Raw genomic sequence first — 25,105 nt, forward strand, 5'->3', positions numbered from 1 at the left:
GGCAACCACTGGATGGCTGGAGACATACCCCGTATCTCACGCCACTGCCCGGAATACCATCCTGGGCCTTGAGAAACAAGTCCTGTGGAGACACGGCACACCAGAAAGAATAGAGTCTGACAACGGCACCCACTTCAAGAACAGCCTCATAGACACCTGGGCCAGAGAGCACGGCATTGAGTGGGTGTATCATATCCCCTACCATGCTCCAGCTGCCGGGAAAGTTGAGCGATGTAATGGACTGCTGAAAACAACCTTGAAGGCGTTGGGTGGGGGAACTTTCAAACACTGGGAGCTGCATTTGGCAAAGGCCACCTGGTTGGTCAACACCTGGGGCTCCATCAATCGAGCTGGCCCTGCCCAATCAGAACTCTTGAATACTGTAGATGGAGATAAAGTCCCTGTGGTCCATATGAGAGGTATGTTAGGAAAGACTGTTTGGGTTAGTCCCACCTCAAACAAAGGCAAACCCACCCGAGGGATTGTCTTTGCTCAAGGACCTGGTTGCACTTGGTGGGTAATGCAAAAAGATGGAGAAACACGTTGTGTACCACAAGGGGACCTAATTTTGAGCGAGAAGAGTTTGTAATGTTTCATTGTATATATGTGTATATATATGTATAGGTAAAAAAGGGGGTTAATTTGGGAATGACTAGATGGAGTGGAATAAGGGGTGGATAATGTCCTAGTTCAGCTGGAGGGACCAGCTAACCCTGTGTGGTGGTGATCAAACCTGTGTATTCCACCCCCTCTATTCATTCCCCAAGGACAATGGGCCATTAGCAGCAGCTGCCCAGGGAGCCATTATCACTTCACACCCAGCCTGAGGGGGGCGGAGCTGCTAATGGGCCATCAACAGCTCAACACCCCCTGGCTCCCAGAGTTAATCACCCATTGTGTGAGTCCCCGCCCAGGGGGAGGGACTGAGTGCTCCCTGAGGGTACATAAGTGGTGGGTAAGAAGACCTCAGGACCTTCTCGTCGGATCCAGAGCAGCAGCAGGACCTCGACAGCAGGAGATCACCGCTCTCGCCCAGACCACAGCCCTCGCCTGCACCAACAGGTTTTTCTTTTCCTTTTGCTCTGGACTTGGGGGAGCCACAGGGGTCTCAGCAGAAGGGCAAACAAACCCCCTTGGGTTTGTGCCCCAGGACACTGGGTTATACTGCTGGGGTATTGTGAGTTGAAAGCAATTTCCCTTGTGTATCAGTGTTGTTATTGTAATATTATTATTAAATTTTAGCTCTGACTTATAATCTCTCTCGTGGTGAGTTCATTTCCCCTGCTGGTTCACCTTCAAACCAGCACACTTCCCAGAGCAGTCACAGAGTTGGCCACTGCCCCAGAGATGCCCCAGGGCAGCTCAAGGACCCAAGTATGAAAAGTCCCCCAGAGTGTCTGTGAGCCCTTCTGGAACAGGAGCTGCTGGGCAGGAAGGACCAGCTGGGGAGGGGCAGGGAATCCCCCCCTGCAGCACTGCTGGCCAGGCTGAGGAGGGTCCTCTCCAGCACAGCAGAACATCCTGTCCCCTTGGGGGCTGGGCTGTCAGGTGTGTTCCCAGAACTGACTGGCCAAGCTGGGCAGGCAGATGCTCAGGGATCATGAAGGGTGTCACAAAGCTGAGCCCAATCAGGTGAAAAATTTGGGGAGGTCAGGAGGAACTGAGACAAAAGGGATGGGATATCTGGGGGAGGGAATGGGGGCTTGGCCAACAGAGATGAAAGATTTTGGTGAGGTAAAACCAAGTTCAGATAATGCTGAGGGTGTTGAAACACTGACTGTGCAAACACTCCTGATGGACCTTTACCTATAATTTGTGTACCATTGCAACTTCTGTGAGGATAACTTGATACTCCTAATTTCACCCCCAGCAATCTTCTCTCAGGAACCAAAGGGACCCTGGGACACTGTGGAAAGCCTTGGAACCAAGGGGCCATTCTGACACTTGGGAACCTCATGGAATCAAAGTTCCATTGTGACCCTGCAGGACCTCAAGGAAACAGAAGCCCTTTGTGACCCTGTGGAGCCTCATGGAATCCAGGGATCATTGTGACACTCCAGGGCCTCATGGACTGCAAGGAACCCTGGGACACTGCAGAAATTCATGGAATCAAGGGTCCATTATGACACTGCAGGGTCTCATGGATTAAAAGAAATCCTGGAATATTTTGGAATCTGATGGAATCATCGTGCAATTGTAACACTACAGAAACTTATGGAACCCAGGGGCAATTTTGACCTTTCAGGGTCTCATGGAACAAAAGGGACTCTGGGACACTGTGGAAACTCATGGAAACAAGGGGCCATTGGGACACTGCAGGGCCTGAAGAAACGAAAGGTATCCTGGGACACTGCAGAGCTCACGGAACCAAAGGGTTCATTGTGACATGTGGGGCCTCTTGGAACAAAAGGGGTCTTGAGACAGTTTTTAACTTCATAGAATTAAGGGGTCATTGTCACACTGTGGAACCTCAGGGAACCAGGATGCCACCTGGACACTGCAGGGCCTCACAGAACTAAAGGAAACCTGGGACAGCACCGAACACTGTGGAAATATTTTGGGTCTGGGTGAGCTGGAGCTCATTTCCCCACAGCAGCCCTCCCAGTGCTGTGCTTTGTGTTGGGAGCTGGAAAGGTGCTGAGAACACACCAATGTATTGGCTACTGCTGAGCAGGGCTGGCACAGCCCCAGCACTGCAACGTTCCTTCCCCAACTGAGGGCGACATCCTGGGAGGAAACACAGCCAGGCCAACTGAGCCAGAGTGACCAGAGGGGTATTCCAGACCATGGGATGTCAGCTCAGATATAAAAGCTGAGGAAAGGAGAAGGAAGGGGGGCATTCATTGTTTCCAATGTTTCCCTGCTGAGCAGCTGCTCCGTGTGCTGAAGCCTGGCTTGCTGGGACATGGCCAGACATCACTGATGATGGGAAGTAGAGAATAAATCTTGTCATTTTCCTCTTTCTTTGTGTGCAAACTTTGGCTTTTGATTTAGTAAAGTGCCTTATCCCAACCCAGGAGTCATTTTCCACCTTATTCTCTCTCCCCTGTCCATCTGGGAAGGGCAGTGATAGAGCGGCTTGATGGGCAGCCTGTAATTCTCCCCATTCTCATTTTGCTCCTCTTAAAGATGGGCTTGGCATCTGCGTTTTCCAAGGACCCCAGAACCTCTCAGATTGCTCTGGTCCTTTTGAGAGCACAGCCCAGAATCCCAGGCAAGGGTGATGCCGCAGTTCAGGAGCACTTGCAATGAACTGTCCAAGACCACGGAGATGAATCTCACTGGGCCAGTGGAGTTTGTTCCTGGAGTCACTCACAGAAATGTCGAGGTCCAGCAAGGCATCCACCTCTGAACTGGGATTGTGGGATTCTCATGCACCCAGGGGTGATCAGAGAGTCTTTCCCTTTTACACCCATGGGGAGATCATTGCAGGAGTCACAGTCTCTCCCTGGGCTCTCACTGCCACTGCTGGGGGCTGGAGGCACCTCAGCACTGTGGATTGTCACCTGCTCTGCCCCTCTCTGAGATGCCCCACGGCCTGAGGGATGGGCACAGGGGGAGCTCTGTGCTCAGAAGCACATCCCAGTGCTGCATCCTGGGGGGTTTCCAGGGGATGTGGGGCCCAGAGTGAAGTGACCTCGAGACACTATGTGTCCCACAGCCCTTCCCAGCATCTCCAGGATTAGGTGATGGTGTTTGTGTTCTCTTGGGTTCATCTCCCCCACATACACACTGTGCATGCTGAAGTCTCCTCTGTACAATTGCAGCATGGCCTTGTGAGCTGCTCATTTGGTGTCCTCATGGAGGGACAAACAACCTGTCAGTGGTGGGTGAGAGGCCAGTGCTGGGAATGGTGTTTGCAGGGGGTGATCTGTGACAATTGCCCTGGGGCCCCTTGCCCAGGGTGTCCAGGAAACAAAGACAAAGCCCAGACCCTGCTCTGCTGCTCCTTCAGGTGTGTCCCTGGAGGCCTGGCTGTGGAAGGGACTCTGAGTTGCTGCTTCCCCAGCCCCAGGGAGGGTCTTCTTGTCTGCTCATTCCCTCCGGGGTCTCTTTTCAGTCATGACCTCAGTGGGGCTTGCTGACACTCTCAGGAACTTGAAGGTTTGATGATGAATTTTCCTTTTTTAGAGGTTTGTTCAGTTTTCAAATCTTCAGTTCAGGAATTCAGTGCCAGAGTGCTCATTAACATTCAAAACATCCTAACAAGACAAGCCTTTGGGAATAATTTAATATTAAGTCTTCAATTCTTTTGTGCTTCATTAGACAGATACCAGAAGTGTATTCAAAGTGAGTGTACTACAGTGACGAAGAAATGAAGAACAATAACTTTTTGTCCCATTTCCTTTTTCCTGTTTATACACTGAGAGCAGCAAACCCTAATTGATATTGTTCCCAAGCACCAGGGATGGTCTCCTTGTCTGCTCTTTCCCTTCATGGTCTCTTTTCAGTGATGGCATTTTAACAAAACAAACCTCTGGGAATAATTTACTTTTACATTTTCAAATCTTCTGTGGTCAATTACAGAGATCTCAGAAATGCATTCAAAGTGAATCTTATACTTTAAAAACAAAAAAAAGCCACAAGCAAAAATGTCTTTTGTGTGGCCTGTTTATTTTTGCCTGTTTATACATTATTATCAGCAATTCCCTATTGATATTGACCCAGAGCATCTCCTAATTCAGTGTGAATAGATATGAAAATCAAGACCCTTTTTGTCTGACAATCCATCAGACTTTATCCCTAATCCCCACCCCACCATTACCCTCATCACATCCCTGGCACTCAAAGCAGCCTTGTGCAATCTGAGCTTCCTCCACTAAAGGCTGGACCTGCACCAACTCCCACCTGCTGTACTTGAAGAAAGAGCTGCAGGAGACACACAGGGATGTTCATGTATTGTCAGCAAACAAAACCAAAGGAAGGCACAGCTCAAAAATAGAAGAAATTCCTCTGCTGTATTTTAAGTTCACATCACTGACGTCCACTTTCCACAGCAGGCAATTTTAGACCAATGGAAAACATGTTATGTGTCAGGCACAGATCTAAAGGTCCCTCCAAGCGCTCCCTACCCCAATTCTGTCCATTTTGCTCTTTGTGCAAAGTGAGTCACTCACTGAAGTCAGAAGTTCCCTTGATCCAGAGCAGGAGTAAAAGAGAGAAAGTGAATGAATTACTTTGTTGTGCAGAGGGCAGGAAGGCTCTGCAGAGGGGTCTGGACAGGCTGGATCGATGGGCCCAGGTCAGATGGATAAAGTTCAACAAGGCCAATTGGTGGGTCCTGCCCTGAGGTCACAACCACCCCAAATCCCTGGCCATGCCCTGCAACTGCCCCACAGCTGGTCCCACAGCTCCCTGTGCAGCTCCATCCCAGGGCAGGAGCATCCACGGTGGGGAATGGCCCCTCTGATGGGATGCCCAGGGCAGTCCTTGGCCTTGGTCACAAAAGCCTGGGTGGCTAATTAACTGGGATAAAATGAATAGTTTCTTTTTTTTTTTTTTATAAGAACAAAGTTAGAAGGGGAAAAAAAGAAAAATTATATAAGCGGACAGACTTGGTCTCTCATGAAATGCACTTGTTGCCACTGACAGAGCAAAGCAGGCAGTCTCTTCCTGCTGAAAAGCATCCAGTCATCATTTTCCTCACAGCATCCTTCAGCTCCTGGTTCCTCAGGCTGTAGATGAGGGGATTCACTGCTGGAGGCACCACCGAGTACACAAGTGCCACCACCAGGTCCAGGGATGGGGAGGACATGGAGGGAGGCTTCAGGCAAGCAAATGTACCAGTGCTGAGAAACAGGGAGACCACGGCCAGGTGAGGGAGGCACGTGGAAAAGGCTTTGTGCCGTCCCTGCTCAGAGGGGATCCTCAGCACAGCCCTGAAGATCTGCACATAGGAGAAAACTATGAAAATGAAACATCCCATAAATAAAAAAAAACTAGCCACAAGAAGCCGAAGTTCCCTGAGGTAGGAGTGTGAGCAGGAGAGCTTGAGGATCTGAGAGATTTCACAGAAGAACTGGCCCAGGGCATTGCCTTGGCACAGGGGCAGGGAAAATGTATTGGCTGTGTGCAGCAGAGAGTAGAGAAAGCCACTGGCCCAGGCAGCTGCTGCCATGTGGGCACAAGCTCTGCTGCCCAGGAGGGTCCCGTAGTGCAGGGGTTTGCAGATGGCAACGTAGCGGTCGTAGCACATGATGGTGAGGAGGGAAAACTCTGTTCCAATGAAGAAGACATAGAAAAAGACCTGTGAAGCACATCCTGTGTAGGAGATGGTTGTGGTGTCCCAGAGGGAGTTGTGAATGGCTTTGGGGACAGTGGTGCAGATGCAGCCCAGGTCTGTGAGGGACAGGTTGAGCAGGAAGAAGTGCATGGGGGTGTGCAGGTGGTGGTCGCAGGCTACGGCGCTGATGATGAGGCCGTTGCCCAGGAGGGCAGCCAGGAAGATGCCCAGGAAGAGCCACAAGTGCAGGAGCTGCAGCTGGTGCGAGTCTGCCAATGGCAGGAGGAGGAACTGGCTGACGGAGCTGCTGTTGGACATTTGCTGCCTTGGGGGAATGTTGTCTGTTGAGGAGGAAAAGGCAGAACTAAGTTAGCTCTGACTATTGTAGCAAAACACATTGTCTCACAGCAACTTGACAATAAGGGTCTCTCTTTTTAAGACCTCTCTGCATCCTGCTCACCTGAGCTCTGGGTTTTGTTGGCTGATGAGGCCATTAAAACAGGGGCACTGTAATGGACTCCTGAGGAGTCCTTTTTGCCTTGCAGAGAGAGGGAACTCAGAATGCAGGGTGAGCTCAAATTAATGTACTCGTGATACATCAAAGAGCTTCCAGCCCTACTGGTTGCAATTTGCCCAGCTGAGGAATTCAGCTGAGGGTATTCTTTGTATTTGTTCACCCAGTTGCACCTGCCACAGTTACCAGTGGTTGTGGGTGTCTGAAATGCCTGAAATTTTTATTGCACTGCAGGTCAAGTCTTGTGGGTCAAGAGACATGACCCACATCCCTGCCCTGCTCATCCCTGCCCTGCCATGAGAGGGTCACTCCTTCCACACACATCTTCTCCCTGCAGGGCCATGGGGAGCTCATTGGCCATGCTGAGCTGTCTCTGGCAGGCAGCAGAATCCCTGTCCCAGCACACAGAGCCCTGGGCTGCAGGACCCTGCCCTTTAGGAGAGCTCTGGGCACCCCTGGCTGCACCCCCACCCTCACACCCCACAGCCATTTCTGCCAGAAGGGAACCTTCTTGCCCTGTGCCTCTGATGCTCCACACCAGGAAATCCAGGAGAGCCATCCTGGCAGGTCCTGTCACTGCTGGCATTTGGCAGGTGTAAGAGACAATTCCAGAAACTCACCTGCAGTGCTCTGCAGCCAGAGACTTACCCTGGCAAAGTGCTGTGAAGATTCCTCTTCTGAAGAGCTCTCACCTGTCCTCCCACTCCAGGACACCTTCAACCTCTTTCTCACTTCTCTTGTCTGCCCTTGGTGCCTGCAGGTCCTGCCCTGCTCTGCCATATGGTCACCTCCTCTCCACTGAAGGTACTGTGGGAGTCCTTCTGAAAGATCCTGGGTGCTGTGGGATGTGCCAGCTTTAGGAGATCCCTGCAGGAAGGGAAGATTAACTTTCCTGCAGACAGAGAATTCTTCATTCAAATACTGTGGAGGTTTCTCCTTTAATGAGAGCTCAGTCCCCTCCCAGCCCAGGCTGCCTCTCATCTCTGTCCCTTCCCTGCTGTGCCCTCGGTGTGTGCAGGCAGTGCCCTGAGCCCTGCTGGGCTGTGCACAGGAGCTGCTCCTGGGCAGAGCTGTCTCTCTGCAGCGCTGCCCGCTTGCCAGGAGCTCCCTGTGTGCCAGGAGCCCGGCCCAGCTCAGCAGCACAGCAACAGCCCAGGGCATTTAATGGCCCTCGGGGGGGTTTGGTGCTGAGTCCCTGAACATCAGACCCTCAGGAAAGTTAAAGTGAGATTCAAACTGTAAAGTTTCTTGCAGTGCTAATGGGTCCCACTGAGGAACACGACTGTGAAAACATCCCCTGGGGTTTTTTTGAGCAGAAATTTGGAGGCAGTGATGACAGGTCTGAGACTTACAGATTTATCAAGGCTGGAAGAGACCTTCAAAGTCTTCTAGTCGAACTGTCATCCAAGCACCACTAGAATCATCCCTAAACCGTATTCCAAGATGTCACATCCATACAACACATGAGCCCTTCAAGATACCACCACCTCCCTGGGCTAATTATTTCATTGCATAAACACCCTCTCAGTGAAAAACATATTTTTAATATCTAATCAGATCCTTGACATACTCAAGTCAAGTCTGTTCCCTCTCTTTCCGTCCCTATAGGCTTGGCAGAAGAGAGGGAGAACCCTGCTCACTAAGACCTCCTTTTGAGTCTTTGAAGAGAGCAATGAGGTCCTCCCTGAGCCTCCTCTTCTCCAGATTCAAGAACACCAGTTCCTCATCCAACATGTTTTCCAGACTCTTTTCCAGTTCCATTCCCTTCTCTGGACATGCTCCAGCCCCTCAATGTCCTTTCTGTAGTGAGAGGCTCAGAACTGAGCACAGGACTTGAGGTGGGGCCTCAGCAGTGCCCAGCACAGAGGGACAATCCCTGTCCTGGTCCTGCTGGTCACATTATTCCTTACACTGGCCAGATGCCTTTGGCCTTCTTGCCCACTTGGGCATATTCTGACTCATATCCAGCAACTCTCCAGCAGCACCCCCAAGTCCCTTCCTGCTGAGCAGCTCTCCAGCAACTCTGCCTCCAGCCTGGAGTATTCCATGGGGTTGTTGGGACCCAAGGTCAGGATCTGACACTTGGTCTTATTGATCCAGCTTGTCCAGACGCCTCTGCAGAACTTTCCTGCCCTCCAGCAGACCCACAATCACACCCACCTTGGTGTTGTCCACCAATTTACTGAGGGTGAAAACAGTTCCCTCATCCCAGACATGAGCAGCCAGTTTCTGCTGGAGATGCTGTGGGAGGTGGTGCCAAAGGCTTGACTGAATTCCAGAGAGACACATCCACAGCCTTTCCCTCATCTCCTGAGTGGGTCATTTTGTCATAAAGGGTGATAAGGTTTGTCAACCAGGACCTGCCTTTCCCAAACCCACACTGACTGTGTGATGGCACTCAGGATGATCTCCTCAATGGGCTTCCCTGCAGACTAAGGAGAAAGCTGAGCTCTGCCTTGCTCCCTGCGTCAGTTCTGCTCCTGCTGACCCAGCCCTGGCCCTGTTCAGCCTGGGGTGGCTGCGCCGCTGCTGCCCGTGAGCGACAGCTCCGCGGAGCCTGAGAGCTCTGCAGAGAGCGAGGAGCAGCCCTGCTGCACAAGGGAGAGCAGCACAGACTGAGCATCACATCTGCACTGCAAGAGCTGCATTCCACACCTCTGCCTACAGGAACAGACACAACATCGCTTATCCCCCCCCCCCCACACTAACTTGGCAGAAAAATAGTTGGTTTTGATGATAAACTCTCTTCTTTTGTTGTTCTAAAAAGTATTCTTAGTGTTTTTCTAACTGTTCTTATTTCCCTCTCTTTTTGAATTTTTTAGCAATTTCTTGATAATAAAAAAACAGTTTTTTGAATTAACGGAGAACTTAGTTTGAGTTTTAATTTTGATGGGGAAAATATTTTGAACCTAACTTCCTTCTGTGATATTTAAGCAGTTTGTAACACCATCCCACCTCTCCCAGACTCCACACTCCCTTTTCTTTTACCCTGGCACCCACTGGACTTCCCTTTTCTGGGCACAGAGACCCCCTGCACCCCCAAACCACCTCTCCCCACCCCTAATCCTCCCTGTCCTTCAGCTTGGCACCTTCCTGATCCCAATTTCCAGAACTGGGACGCTCATGCACCCTCTTATCCTGCACACCCTTTCCTGGCCATCCCACCACTTCTAGCCCCCATATCCCCCTTTTCCTTGACTCTGGGACTCCCAGGACCCCCACTCCTGCATTTCCCAGACCCCAGGCACCCCTTTTCTGAACAATGGGGGACATCTTCAACACCCTTTCCTGGCCATTCTGGGTCTCTGTAACCCATGATCCCCTTTCCCCAACATCGGGGAACCCTGGACCGCCCTTTTCTAAGCACAGGGTCTGCCTGGAGCCCTCAACCCACTTATTCAAGCCCCTGCACCCCCCTGTCCTTGGCACTGGGATGCCCTGGAATATTTTTTTCCAGTACTGTGTTCCCCCTGCACCCCCGAAATTCAACCCAAAACCCACAAACATTGAGCCCCCCAAAAAACCCTGCCAGGAGTTCCCCCTCACTGGTCTCCCCACTTTGGGGTTTAGGGTGTCCCCCCTCTCCGGGCTGCCAACGAAGGGCCTGACCCAGGCACACCAACCCCCCCAAGGGGGGTCCCCGCATTCCCCCGCCCACCAAGGGGCTCTGCCGGGAACCGACACTGGGACCCCCAATATCCCAAATAGCCCCCAGGGGGCATTGGCGGCTCAGCTTTGGGGTCCCTCAAGCCCCACCCATCCCCCGAACACAACCCAAACCCCCAGAGCCCCCCCAGGCTATTCGGGGCTCGGCTCGGGGGTCCCGCAGCACTTTGTCGGGGCCCTTTGCCGTCCCTGTGTGCAGCTCCGGCCCCGCCCTGCAGCAGCCCCAGCGCGGGCTCCAAGGAGCGGCACATCCTGGTGCCCTTGGGGGCTTTGGCCGGGCCCATCCCGGCTCTCGTGTTCCATGGCACAGCCCGCACGGCCCTTGGGAGGGCACTGTGCAGTTTGGGGTCCCAGCCCCTCTTTTCCCCTCTGCCCGTTTCCCACCCCGTTTTCCCGCTCACCCGAGAGTTCCTGGCGCGCAGTCGGAGCGCTGGAAAGGAAGAGGAAAAGGAGGATCGTGACTGTCCCCTCCCCTTGTCCCGGGGATGTTCCTGGGTTGGCAGCGCCCACTCCGTTGGAAGGCGGTCCCGGCGGGGCGGCCGGAGCGGGTTTGGGAGCGGGTGTGGGTGGCGGTGTGAGAGAGAACAGGTCTACCCGCCCGCCGCCGCTACCAGGTCTACCCGTGGACGCCCAGGCTCCGGAAACCAGCGGCTGAAGCGCAAAGTCCGACGGAGACAGCAGGTCTACCGGCTGAGCTTAGAGAACAGATCTACCCGCCGCAGTGAAACAGGTCTGCCCTCTGGACTGAGGTAGTGATCAGGTCAACCCGCCAGACTAAAAAGGCTTCCCGCTGGACTGGAAAAGTGAACAAGTCAACCCGCCGGACTAGGAGAGACCAGGTCTACCTGCCCCACTGAGCGAACAGTACTAGCCGTGCTTAGAACAGGTCTACCCGTCGGGCTGAGGAGTACCCGTGGACGGGAAGAGAGAACAGGTCTACCTAGAGACTTGAAAATACCCGCCGACTGAGAGCAAACAGGTCTACCCACAAAACTGAAAGAGAACAGGTCTACCCGCCGGGCTGAGAGAACAGACATCCCCGCTGGAATGTTCAAGCAAACAATGCCCTGTTTGCACATGTATCGGTCTGACTTCAACACCTAATTAACATCCTGATGGTGAGGCAACCACTGGACTCAAATGACTGTCAGTCAATCCCTTTATATGATAAAAGTCCAGACTCCTTTCACAGAGGCAGGTTCTTCCCAGGTAACCCCTCCTGGCGGGTGTGTGTAGAGATTCCTCCCTTGGGTGGGAACCCCAGCTAAGGTCACTCCTGGAGGCTGAGAGCAGAGCTCTCCCCAGCAGCCTTGGGCTGTCTGAGCTACATCGATTGCTAATTAATAATTATTTCCTTTTTGGTAGCTTTAGTAGAATTGCTTCAAGAATTGCTTGAGGACAGTGCACTGTCCTCTCTTATACCACACTTACTGTAGTTTTAGGATTTATATTGTGTAATAAATAATTTTGATTAACATATTTTATCTCATCATTTCTAGTAATAAGTAATTCTTTTGTTATCAACTTTGTCTAAGCTTTCCACTCCCCCCTGCCCCACGGTGCCCCCTCCCAGCCCAGCAGCCCCAGCACCCCACAGCACATTGGGAGCTCAGGGAGCCACCCCTGAGTCCCCTTTTCCAAGCCCCGTCTGACCAAAGACCCCCATGGGACTGTCCATCCTGCCAGCCCACCCCTCCTTTTCCACCCTCTGTCTATTCCATTCCCATTCTCCCCTCAATCCCCAAGCCCCCCCAAGATCAGTTTGGGGGTCACAGCTCACACTTTCCCTCTTCTCCCATCCCTTAAATATCATCCCCCCAATTCTCATCCACCTCCTGATCAGTTTTGGGGGTCCCACCCTCTCCTTTTCCCTGCTCTTCTCACCTCTCCAGCTTCTTTCCCACCATGGATGGCAATGCTGTGAGGAGTCAGCTGTGCCTCAGCATCTCCAGGGGCCCGTGGCTGGGAAGGGGCTGCCAGGTCATCTGTCACCTCCCTGACAGGCAGCAGCAGCCTTGGGCACCCAGAGGCAGCTGAGCCACCTGTGCACACACCCTGAGAGCTGCCCCAGCTGAGAGTCCCTCTCAGGGGCCCTGAGGACCTCCGGGCTCTGGCAACACAAACCTGCTGGAGGTTTAGAAGGCAAAGAGGCCAGTCCTGCCCTGGGGTCACAATGACCCAGAGATGAGGGCAGGGACCTGAATAGCTCTGGAGTGACCCCGAGGAGGAGGGCTGGGCTGTGTGAGGGATGTCCTGTGGCACAGGGGCTCAGGATCAAAGTTAATAAGGACAACAGGACATGAGGCTGCCTTGGGGGAGTGTGGCCACCCAGACAAGGGAGGTGTCACCCCCTTTGAATGAGCCCTGGGGTAACACATCTGGACTGATGTGTCTGGGTTTGAGGTTCCCCATTGTGGAGGAATGAGGAAGAACTGGAGATGGTCCAAGGAAGATCTGGTTGGGCATTCGACAGGCTCCATGGGGCACTGGTCACAGCTCCAAGCCTGATAGAGCTCAAGACGCACTTGGATGATTCTCACATGGTGAGACTCTTGGGGATGGTCCTGTGCAGGGATAAGGGTTGGACTCAATTATCCTTCCAGGCCTCTTCCAGCTCAGCATATTCTGTGATTCTGCCAGGATGACAGAGCTTTTCTTGGTACTGGAAAGAGAAAGAAAGTCACAAAGTGCAGCTTGGAAGTTTCTGAGTGGAAGGGAGGAAAAAGAAATGTCACTCAGAGAGGAGCCTTGTGGTGCAAGGTTTCACCAAGAAGGAGTCAGTATCATCCCATGGCTTTGTGTTCCAGGGAACAGCCAGAGATGGAGCAGAGACATCAGTGAGGGCACAGAAATGCTGCTGGGAGGGCTGGTGGCAAAGCAGGATGGGTGTGTGCAGCCTGCAAGGCCAGAGGAGCAGCAGGGACAGGGCAGCACAGGCTGCAGGACAGATGGCCAAGGGCTCTGGGAGGGCTGAAAGGCACAAAGACACCCAGGGCTTTGTCCCCTGGGCTCTGGCAGCTGCCTCTGCCACTTAGAACAGCAGAAGGAACTTTCTTTTGAGGTTCTGGACTTTGTTTCTTCCTCACCCATCCCTGAGGAGGCTGGGAGGGGTTGCACAGAGTTGCACATTTGTTGTTCCTCCCCCTCCCATCCCACTGCCCCACAAACAGCCCTGAGCCACCTGTGAGGGACAGGACCTGCTGTGCCAGGAGGGAGGGAGGCTTTGTCAGTGCCTGCCCTCACTGGGGCCCATTGGTGCTTCAAGGGACTTGGAGTTTTCCTTCTGACTTCTTGAGTCACTTTTTCAATCTTCTCTCACTTCCTGAGAATCATGGACTCATCTCCAAATACACAGTGGGGCTCATTAAAACGCAGAAGAAAAAAATATTTCTCTTCCTTTATTTCTCTTCATGTCTGGAAGACCTGTACTAATTGGAGTTTGGTAGTTTAAGTAAGAAGGAAAAGTTCAAAGTGAACCTCAAAAAGCCCATATATTTTTGAAGGAAAGGGGATGATTTAAACAGAGACTTGGGATGGAAGAGGGTCAGAAAGCAAAGGGTTTGCATACAAAAGGGGGAAAAGGGATTAATAGCACTTAATCATTGACCAATGTAACAGTTATCAAGGGATTACACAGAATTTGCTGCAATCTCAACAGTGACTCAGTTACAGATTCACAATAACAACATTCACATCACAGTCAATTCACACACACAAACACAGGCAGAGATGTGTGAACACAACAATATCTGTGTGTGTAAAGGTGCCCACCCAAAATTCTCCTTGTTGTCAGTGAAACACTCCCAGGGACGTGGGATGTGGACCTGGGGACATTGGTGGACTTGGCAGTGCTGGGTTATGGTTGCACTCAGTGACCTTGGAGGGCTTTTCCAACCTCAGTGATTCTATGATGCAATGACTCATCAGCTCTATGATTCTGATAAATCCTCTCCTGCAATCAACACACATCCTGAAAATTCACATTCTGACATGGCAGAAATTGTATTGACATTTCATTGAAAGTATTGAATCATTTCAATTGATAGAAAGAGATTACTGAAAAATCAAGATATTGAAGGACACTGTTTGGGTTTCAGGCTGAGCTGCACTGACTGACCATCAGTATCCAGTGCTGCTGGAGGCTCAGGTGTATTTGAGGTCCTTGCCTGGCACTGGCAGCTGTCACAGAGGACCTGCAGGACATCAGGAGCCCTTTGGAGCTGCAGATGGAACCTGGGCAGAGGGTCCCAGGGAACCTACATAAGAGCATCAGGTATTTGTGTCCCTGTAACACAAGGAGGAGAACTAAAAAGAATATTAAGAGCTTAATATTTGTTTCCCTCTGGATGATTTTTGGATACATTTCTGTCTAGGAAAGTTCCCAGTGTCCCAGTTGAACCTTTCCTGCCCAGCACTGCCCCTGCCCCACCTCACACAAGGAGTTCCCTGAGGTTTCTGAGGTGGAGCTCTCTCACCTGACACAGGGGAGCAGTGACCAGTGTCAGTGACACCCCTGGGGTTTGGATGATCAGCTTTGCACTCATCTCACACAACTGTTACAGTGGCTTCCTGTAAGTCTCCCTAAATCATCAAATCACTTTTCCTTTCCATCCCCTCCAGGGTACAGGATGTGTGACTCTGGTTTAGGAGATGAAATAGGTGGGAATGGTCTCACTTGGACCTCACAGGAGGCTTCAAGATTGCAGGCCCTTGTCCTGCTAAGGGAACCTGCTTGACATCTCCTGGGAAAGCATCATGGAGGGCTCTGGGCACTGCAGGAGACTCCTGGAATGCATGGGGGGAATCTTCCCGACCCAGGAAATAGGAGACCTTTCCAGGGGGGATGTGTTACTGGATCTTTGGTCACCAAGGCAAGGGGTGACCAGTGGTGTCCTGGGCTGCCTCCAAAGCAGCCTGGGCAGCAGGGGAGGGGGATTCTGCCCCTCTGCCCTCTCAGGTGAGACCCCACCTGCAGCGCTGCCTCCAGCTCTGGGCTCCCAGCACAGCAAGGACATGGAGCTATTGGAGCAAGTCCAGAGGAGGCACCAGGATGATCAGAGGGATGGAGCAGCTGTGCCATGAGGGATGGCTGAGAGAGCTGGGATTGTTTGGCTGGGAGAAGGGAACCTTTGGGGTGGCCTAACTGTGGCCTTCCAGTACCTTAAAGAACAAAATAGAAGATGGAGAGAGACTATTTACCAGGGCCTGGAGTGACAGGACAAGGGGGAATGACTGAATCAGAAGGTTTAGATGAGGTATTAGGAAGAAATTTTTCCCTCTGAGGGTGCTGGCACAGGTTTCCCAGAGAAGCTGTGGATGCCCCATCCCTGGAGTGTTCAAGGCCAGGCTGGGCAGAGATCTTGGGCAACCCGGTCTAGTGTAAGGTGACCCTGTTCATGTCACTGAGGTTGGATCTAGATGATCTTTGAAGGTCCCTGAAACTCAGGACACTCTATGATTCCGAGTTACTTCAGGCAACTGTGAAAGAGCCCAACATCTTGACCCAATTGGGGAAAAGGTAATTTTCAAAAAATGGAAATTAAAGTCAGTAATGCAAAGACCCATCAGTTCCAGCCCCATAGAAAAGGAAAGTCATATTTCTTATGCTGTGGGTGCAGAAGGCAGTAGGTGTTGGGTTGTGCCTCAGAACACTCAAGCAGATCTAATCAATGCAGCCACGAGCCAAGGCAAACACTGAGCAGAGTGGGGGGCAGTGAGTGGGGGCCTGACATGCAGAAGGAGCAGATTGCTGGGGCAGGAACTGCCTTTGCTGTGACAGGACCAGGGCACATCCCACTGCAGGAAAAGCCCCAGGCCAGCCCCAGCACACTGAAGGCCACAGGCACAACTGCAGAGTGACTTGGTGGCACCTCTGCCAGGGAGAGCCTGAAACCCCAAATACATCTTGGCAGCAGCAGGTCCTGCCAGTCCATGGCCGGGAGCCCTCCCTTGCCAGCCCAGCCTGGTGGGCAGCACTGCAGAGCTGCTGGTTAAGGGTGTTCTTTCTTGCTGGGCTCTGCAAAGCCACTTCTGCTACAGGAGCCTCATGGGGAAGAAATTGGGCCCCAGCAACTTGGAGACAAGATATTAATCAAAACCTGCTCATGCTGTTACCAAACCCCTCTGAAATGATTGGGGTAATAAAACCCCCTAACACTGCATGTCTGGTGTTAGAAAGGAAGGCATCACTTTATTCCCATTCTCTGTGTCTGTGTCCAACAGAAATCCTTTCACACAGACACCAATGCTCCACTTTTTCACCTATTTATAAATTTTTAGCAAAGAAATCAATGTTCATTGGTTCTAAATGACATAATTTTATTGAACTAATTTTGAATTAATATTGAATTAATTTTATCTTCTATTGGTTATGGACTTCTCCCTCTCTATGCTAATTAGTCCATATTTTTAGTCTTTTTCTCCTGGCTGGGACTTTCCATCACATCTACTAAGTCCTTGTTAGCCATCTTCTTTTTCTACTGGTTTCTGCAAAATGTCCTTGTGGTCCATAAATTCTGCATTCCAGATGTCCAACATCAACAGTACATCTTTCTGTCCCAGGCTTTGTTCATCAAAGCATATGAAGGTTCACTTAACAAAACTTAGAGAATTAGTACTTTTCCCAAGCTGTGTTCTCACAGTGGTAGGTTAAATTCTGCTGAGTGCTGGCTGAAAGAGATTTAAGGCCCAACACACAACTTGTCTTTAATTCAAGCAGTTCATTAAAAGGCTAAATAAAACCATTATGAAATTAGAAGAGTTATATAATTTCCTACAATCAAAGCAGAGACCAGACAGGGGCAGAGGGAAGGGGAGGCCAGGCATGGGGGATATGGCTGGAATGTGATGGCTGTGAAGTCACTTCCACTGCAGCAGCCTGGGTGGCCCTCAGGAGACATTCTGGCCAGGGAGCATTGTGAGGTCATCCAGCACATCAGGGAACCCACACAACAGAAATTCCATCTGGGGTAGGTGAAGGAGTGGGGCAGGTGGGAGAGCCCCCCCAGGTTCTGATTCTGGGGGCAGCTCTGTGACACAACCCCACCAACCCTGGCAGGCAGGAAGGCAGCCTGGGCTTGTGGCCACCCTGCTCTGCACTGGCCCTACAACTGGGAGAAAATCTTTTCCTCATCTCCAGGCTGAGCATTCCATTTCCCTCAACACCCCTTGTCTTTCATCCTCTTCACATGCCAGCTCCAGCCAAGCCTTCCTTTCCTCAAAAAACAAAGTCCCAATTTCTATTTTTATTCTCTGCCAGCTGTGCTTGCTGTCACCTCCTGGCAGTGGCTTCATGGCCCCTGTCACAGCCAGCCCTGTCCCTGCACTGACCCAGCTCTGCTGCCCCACAGATGCTGCATCAGGAAGGGAAGGTCCATGGGGGAGGGAAATGCACAGGGACTCATCCTGGAAGGGACCTCGGGCAGGTTCTGGGCCAAACCAAAGCACAGTGAGTGGGGAAAGGGACACAAGGATGGGCTGTTTGTGTGCTCTGCCATGTCAGGAGAAGATTTAGAGCTCCAGAGACACCCAGACAATGTGGATCCCTCAGGAGATGATCTCAGACAGCGGCTCCCAGGCCTCTGCCAATCCCTGTTTGCTCTGGTTTGATGGTCACTGGTGGTTACACCCACTCACCCACCCACACACCCACCAGTGTTCTGTGCACACACACCAGTCTCACCAGTGTCTGGGCCCCCAAAGAACACAAGATCTGATGATTTTGGGGCTCCCACTCCAGTGGTTGGCACTTGGACCTCCCTCCATACCCAGAGCACAGAGATCCCTTCTCCCAGAAAGTTCTTGGCAGTGGAGGGATTAGGAAAATGGAACAGACTGTGGGATCAGTTACAGGGCACAGCCAGAAAAAGGCACTGACCAGTAACCTCTTTACACGTGCCCAGGTCCTTCATACCCTTTTCGCTCTGTTTTCTCATGCCTGTTCCTCCACAAATCACTTTGGTCATTTCCTGGACATCCCATGGCAAGTCTTGCACAGTCCCTAAATGCACTTTCTGGCTGCCCATCCTGAGTCTCTGGACCTGAGTGAGAAAACCCCCAACCTCAGCTGCAAGGCCATCCTGGGGGCTGTCACTGATCACTTGGGGAGCCTTTCATGCAGAGATGTTGGAAATCTCAATTAGTTCCTTTGTAACTTTTGAGGTTTGAAAGATTCCTCCAAAGTCATTGAAATTCATGTCCCTAAAAGGACTGTTTTTCCATTTTCATAAAGTGTTGGGGATTAGGTCACATTAAAATACCAACATGGTGCATGTAGGTATTTGCAACCGTGTGGAGAAGGAGTTGGGGATATAGGAAAAAAGAATAATAAACTGTTTGGGTTGGAAGAGAACTAAAATAACCACTAGTCAAAGTGCACTTCAATTACTCAGGGACACCTTAGACAAGTTTAGGTTGTACAAAATTCCAAACCTTGGGCAGCTCCAGGAATGGGGTTTCCACTTACTCTGTAACCTGGCCCAGGTTCCTGCCACCCTCAGCACAAAATATTTCTTCCTGACATCCAATGGAAATCTCCCCTCATTCAGTTCCAGTTCCTGTGCCTTGTTCTGCCAATACAACCTTTGGCAAAAAGTGTCACTGTGTCTCTCCTGCACTAAGAGCACAACATTTTCATGGCTAAACATCTTGGAGAGGGACCAGAAACATCCCATGGAGGGGTTTGGAGGCCTCAAGCACAAGTCCTGGACCCAGTGGTGTGGAGACTGAGGAAAGAACAGGAGACGTTTGAGAGGGCTGAAGGGCAGTTAAAGGGCAGTTGGGGAGGTCCAGACTGCACACAAGGAGAAAGGAATTTCCCCCCAAGGGCAGTGCTGTGGTGCAACACATCACCCTGAAGGAGTCTGGATCAGTCCAAGGCTTTGTGTTCCAAGGCAGAGCCAGGGAGGAGAGAGAGATGTCAGTGCAGGAAGGGGCCAGCGAGGTGGGGCAGCCGGGGGATGCCGACAGCCTGCAGGGAAAGGGGCAGGGCATGGACACCGTAGGACAGCCTGGGCTGGAGAGGAGACAGGGATGTGCAGAAGCTGCAAGGCCCCAAGAGAGCCAACTTGTGCAGGCCTTTGGCCATGGCTGCTGTGTGTGCCCCTGATGGCATGAGGAGACAAGTGAGCCTTGCAGCCCTGGGGCCTCATTGCCTCCTTGTCCCTGCTCAGCAGCCTGGGAGGTGCCACCCCATTGTGCCGCCCTTGGCATTGCACATCCCACATGCCAGTGCCCCAGGAAGAGCCCTGAGGAATGAGGGAGGGAATGGATCTCCCTTCTCAGGGTCTGGAGGTCAGTGCTAGGACCTTTGAATTCTGAAACACAGCCAGTTTAACTCAGCATGAGAGACATCTTTGACTTGCTTGTCCATAACTGTCATCACTGCCTCCAGTTTTCTGCTCTAACTGGAATCTGGGGACACTTTCTCAGTCCTGTTCCTCAGTGGGACCCATTAACACTACAAGAAACTTCAGTGTTTCAATGTCAATTCGAGTTCTTGAGAAATTGTTTGAAGTTACTCTGATGGACTGAGTCTGTTGTAAACAACACAAACCCCCCAGAGGGCCATTAAATGCCCTGGGCTGTTGCTGTGCTGCTGAGCTGGGCCGGGCTCCTGGCACACAGGGAGCTCCTGGCAAGCGGGCAGCGCTGCAGAGAGACAGCTCTGCCCAGGAGCAGCTCCTGTGCACAGCCCAGCAGGGCTCAGGGCACTGCCTGCACACACCGAGGGCAGAAAAGCAGGGCACAGAGAGGTTACACACAGTCTGGGGTGTGAGGAAAGTTGAGAGGAAGATCCACTGGAAGAGGAATCTTTCCAGGCTTTTAGAAGGTAAGTCTGCATGAAGGGCAATGTATGTGCAGTCTGTGGGAAGATCTCCCAACGCTGGCACATCCCACAGCCTGGGGGGTCTCTAATGTGGGATATCACAGTGTCTCTGGTGCTGAAGAGGAGGACGGGCTGCAAAGCAGGGACTCTCTGCTGCACCATCCCAGGGACATCCCAGCAGGGTTCCCTCCTCCCAGGGATGGCTGTAGGGTTTGAACCTCGGCTGTGCCACCCAGGCTGCCCCAAACTGTCCTGCAGAGCAGGGTCCTGCAGCCCAGGGTGCTGTGCCAGGGCAGGAGCTCTGCCACATGCCAGGGGCAGCTCTCAGCTGGTCTGGGGAGCTCCCTCAGTGCTGGGGAAGAGGCTGTGGGTGGAAAGAGCAAACCCTGGCAGGGCAGGGCAGGGCAGGTTTGTTCAGGTATCAAGCGAGAGTTTCATAGGTGAGGACTGCTTACAGAAACAGAGCACTGCAGGATATTTTCCAGGGGATACTTCAAGGGGAAGGTGAAAGGAGGGATTTCTATCAGGCTCTCAAGACACATACCTGGTGGTTTGTGTTGCAGAGGGAACACTGAGGAGCTGCACAGGGGCTGAGAACTACCTGGCATTGTTGGTGTCTGGGAGGTGGCACAGCTGGCTCAGGGTGACACTGCCCTGAGTGCCCACCTGGTTCTGCCCTGGCTTCTCCCAGCTGGACCCTCAGTATGCATTTCCTTTTTCCTCAACTTGCTCATGTTGCTGGGGTTGTTTCCTCCTTCTCTCTGTCTGACTCACTGGGAATAGGAGTTCAAGCTACAGAGTCAAACACTGATCCTGTCATCCCCCTCAGGCATGTGGGTCCCTGGGAATGAGACATTCCAATTTTCCTCTGACCTGTGGGGCTGTCAGTAGTGAATTCTGTGTGCCTGGAGAATGAGGTGTGTTTCCCAGAATCAAACCCCATTGCCAGGACACTTGGCTCTTCTCTGAGATGTCCTTCCAAGCTGGGAGCTGCCCTCAAGAATGCAAATCACCTTCATAGCACAATTGTGTTATCTGAAATCCCCAGTGCAGAGGGGCAGAGATGCTGTGCCCATCCCAGGAAATGCTGTTGAGTTGGTGAGATGAGCCATGTGTGTCCTTGAGACCTTGAGCCAGGCTGAGACATTGAGTGGTCTGGGATGGATCTCTCTGCTCTCAACAGTGTCTGGTGGCACTTCAGACAAAAATGGGAGTGTGATCACTCTCTGTCTGAGGAAGGTCCAGGTCCAGGGCAGCTGGAAGAAGGCAGAGGGACAGAGCAACTCCCCTCACTCTGCACTAAGCCACAGACAGTCGTCCTGTTTGGAAGCCCTGCTCTGCTCTTCCTCAGGGCAGCACAGATGCTGAGGGATTTTGACATCCAGGAACACTCCACAGGGAAGATGAGGGGAGTCAGAAACAAAACACTCAAACCTCTGAAACTGTCTTCTGGAATCCTGAAATCTTCTCAAAATTGGGAGTGCAGATGCCCATGGGAACTTTTGCTTTAGGAGCAGTTTCATCTGACACAGCTGAACACCAGGGTGGGCCCTGCCCCCACCATGCCCATGACCCCACTGGAGCAGAGCAGGGCTGACCCTCACAGCCAGTGGGCAGAGGGGCTGCTCCTCATGGGAAATGTAGTGAGCACCAAGCAGGGCTCCAGCTATGGATATGAAGCAAAGTTTCCTAAAAAAGGAAAAGTGAGGAGTGTGAGCAGAAGGGAAAGGGGTATTGGGACATGGCTGTGATTATTCTCAGAAATATCTCATCTGATTTGTCACTGTTATTTCCTCCTTGGACAGTGCCTCACCTCCAGAAGCAGCAAATGCCCAACAGCAGCTCCATCAGCCAGTTCCTCCTCCTGCCATTGGCAGACACGCGGCAGCTGCAGCTCCTGCAGTTGTGTCTCTTCCTGGGCATCTTCCTGGCTGCCCTCCTGGGCAATGGCCTCATCATCAGCGCCATAGCCTGCGACCACCATCTGCACAACCCCATGCACTTCTTCCTGCTCAACCTGTCCCTCACAGACCTGGGCTGCATCTGCACCACTGTCCCCAAAGCCATTCACAACTCCCTCTGGGACACCACAACCATCTCCTACATGGGATGTGCTGCACAGCTCTTTTTCTTTATGTTCTTCATCGTGACAGAGTTTTCCCTCCTCACCATCATGTGCTACGACCGCTACGTTGCCATCTGCAAACCCCTGCACTACGGGACCCTCCTGGGCAGCAGAGCTTGTGCCCACATGGCAGCAGCTGCCTGGGCCAGTGGCTTTCTCTATACTCTGCTGCACACAGCCAATACATTTTCCCTGCCCCTGTGCAAGGGCAATGCCCTGAGGCAGTTCTTCTGTGAAATCCCACAGATCCTCAAGCTCTCCTGCTCAAACTCCTACCTCAGGGAAATTGGGCTTCTTGTGTTTACTGCCTGTTTAGTTTTTGGTTGTTTCATTTTCATAGTTTTCTCCTATGTGCAGATCTTCAGGGCTGTGCTGAGGATCCCCTCTGAGCAGGGACGGCACAAAGCCTTTTCCACGTGCCTCCCTCACCTGGCCGTGGTCTCCCTGTTTGTCAGCACGGGTATGTTTTCCTACCTGAAGCCTCCCTCCATCTCATCCCCATCCCTGAGTCTGGCCCTGTCAGTTCTGTACTCAGTGGTGCCTCCAGTACTGAACCCCCTCATCTACAGCCTGAGGAACCAGGAGCTCAAGGATGCTGTGAGGAAAATGATGACTGGATGCTTTTCAGCAGGAGGAACCTGCCAGTTTTCTTCTGTACAGTGTTCACAATAAAACTCATGACAGGCTCAGTTTGCCTTCCCAGGTTTTCCTTGGTGCTCAGTGTCTTCTTTCTCTCATAATGTTGAGCTCAATTAAATTATTTTATTCCTCCTCTTATTTAATAAATTTTCTATTTTTATTAATTTTACTCTTTTAAATCTGTACTTGAGTAATTGTGCTATCTCTATTTTTAAACAAACTCTCCTGCAATAGCCCTGCCTGGCTGGTTAGGCGTTTTTATTTGAGCCTTTCAGGGATCTACTGGCCAGTTCCATGTGTGCAGAGAAGGGCAAAGAGTCCCAGTACAGCAGCACTGCCAGGGAGCACCAGCACTGGGCCTTTGCTGACCTGCTCTCTTTCCACTTGCACACTCTCCTGCAGAGCCCCTGGGCTGGACTAAGGCCTTGGTCCTCTGCCAGTTGGGACACAGACCTGCTGCATGTCCATCCTGGGCTCACAGGCAGGGACAGGCCATGGGCACTGCTGGGACACAGCTGGGCTCCACAACAGCAGCTCCATCAGGAAAGGGCTTCTCCTTAGCTCAGGACATGCAGTCTTAGGGCTTTTTGCAAAGTCACTCTCAAGAACATGCCAAGAAATAGACTCTATAGAGGCTCCTTGTTTGCTTGTTCTCCAGGGGCTCTAAATCTGAGTGTGAAGCAGCAAACAGAGCCCTGTAACTGCAGGGGCTACAGCAGGAAACAGGGAAAATGATCTGGTGAGTGTTCTGTGTTACCCTCAGTGAACACACTGCTGCTACCCATGACAACAAGAGCAGTAATAAAAGCTGGAACTATAACAATAAACCCCACAAGAAGCACATGAGGTGCACATCACCATTGCTCTATTGCTCACCACTCAGTGCCCAATGCCCAGCCCAGCCCAGACACAGATCAGCCCTTCCTGACCAACCCCCCATTAACACCCTGAGCATGGCCCTGCATCAAAGGGAACATCCCTTGGGCCTTTTGGGCTCAGCTGTCCTGACCCTGCTCCCTCTCAGTTCTGTGACCCTCAGGAGAAAATTGGAGGTCATGATTCTACGAACTTCTCACCAATTCCAAGTCAAATCCAAAACCCAAAGCACCTTGAAAAACCTGCAGCTCCTGAAGCTTTAAGGAGCCTCCCAAGGGCCAATCCTGACAAAGCCTCCCCAGGGACTCGCCCCAGCAGAGCCTTGGAGGCCACGACTGCAGGGAGGCAAAGGCTCTGGGCAGCAGCTCAGGTGCTGAGCAAAGCCTGGCTTGGCTGGAGGCAGCAGAAAGGCCCAGCCCTGACCCCCAGCCTGGGGAAGGCACATCCTGTCCCTCACACCTTGCTCAGGGCTCTGCCGGGGGCACTGGCATGGGGGGTGATGCTGAGGGCAGGACAAGGGGTGACAGTGCCCAGCCAGGAGGCTGTGCCAGGAGGCCACGAGGTCCCAGAGCCTCAGCACAGCAGGTCTGCTCACAGCCCTTGGTGGCACAGACGATGCTGTGCCCGAGGGGAGAAGGAATTGGGATCTCTTGGACTTCTGGCTCAGTCACTTGAAGTCCCTCTGTGAAGGAACAAACCACCTCTCAGAGCTGGGTGACAAACCAGTGCTGGGAATGGTCATTGGGAGGGGCTGGACTGTGATGAGTGTCCAAAGATGCCTTTGATCCCACCAGGCTCTAACGTGCCTCACGAGCTCCTTGATTCCAGGACATTCTTCAGTGTGCACGGTTCCTTCTTGCTTGCAAAGGTTGTGTCATGTCATGGTGTCCCTTTGGTACCAGGAGGTTCTGTGGTGTCACAGTGTCCCTTTGGTTCCAGGAGGTTCTGTGGTGTCACAATGTCCCTTTGGTTCCAGAAGGTTCCACACTGTCCTTGCTGGAACACACCTGGTTGGATGTTGCCCCACCTGCAGAGCTGCCTCCAGCTCTGGGGTCCCAGCACAGCAAGGACATGGAGCTGTTGGAGCGAGTCCAGAGGAGACTATCAAGATGATCAGAGGGATGGAGCAGCTCTGCCATGAGGGAAGGCTGAGAGAGCTGAGCTTGTCTTGGGGTGACCTAATTGTGGCCTTCCAGGACCTGAAGGGGCCAACAAGAAAGATGGAGAGAGACTGTT

At 52.1% G+C, this 25,105-nt stretch overlaps 3 protein-coding genes across 3 annotated transcripts in view; 1 reads left to right on the forward strand and 2 right to left on the reverse strand.

The window, feature by feature from the left end:
* Positions 1-25,105, reverse strand: part of LOC139673847 (class I histocompatibility antigen, F10 alpha chain-like) — a 283,320-nt gene that overhangs the window by 249,704 nt on the left and 8,511 nt on the right. The gene's annotated exons all lie outside the window — the stretch shown is intronic.
* Positions 1-25,105, forward strand: part of LOC139673846 (class I histocompatibility antigen, F10 alpha chain-like) — a 327,584-nt gene that overhangs the window by 37,858 nt on the left and 264,621 nt on the right. The gene's annotated exons all lie outside the window — the stretch shown is intronic.
* LOC139673878 (olfactory receptor 14C36-like) lies at positions 4,787-10,833 on the reverse strand. Its single transcript, XM_071559811.1, has 3 exons — positions 10,805-10,833; positions 7,386-7,604; positions 4,787-6,564 (listed from the first exon to the last, which is right to left on the reverse strand). Exon 3 carries the CDS (start codon positions 6,539-6,541, stop codon positions 5,564-5,566), a length of 978 nt encoding a protein of 325 aa, XP_071415912.1. The 5' UTR covers positions 6,542-6,564; positions 7,386-7,604; positions 10,805-10,833; the 3' UTR covers positions 4,787-5,563.

Source organism: Pithys albifrons, chromosome 7 (assembly GCF_047495875.1).
Source record: "Pithys albifrons albifrons isolate INPA30051 chromosome 7, PitAlb_v1, whole genome shotgun sequence".
Taxonomy (NCBI): Eukaryota; Metazoa; Chordata; class Aves; order Passeriformes; family Thamnophilidae; genus Pithys; species Pithys albifrons.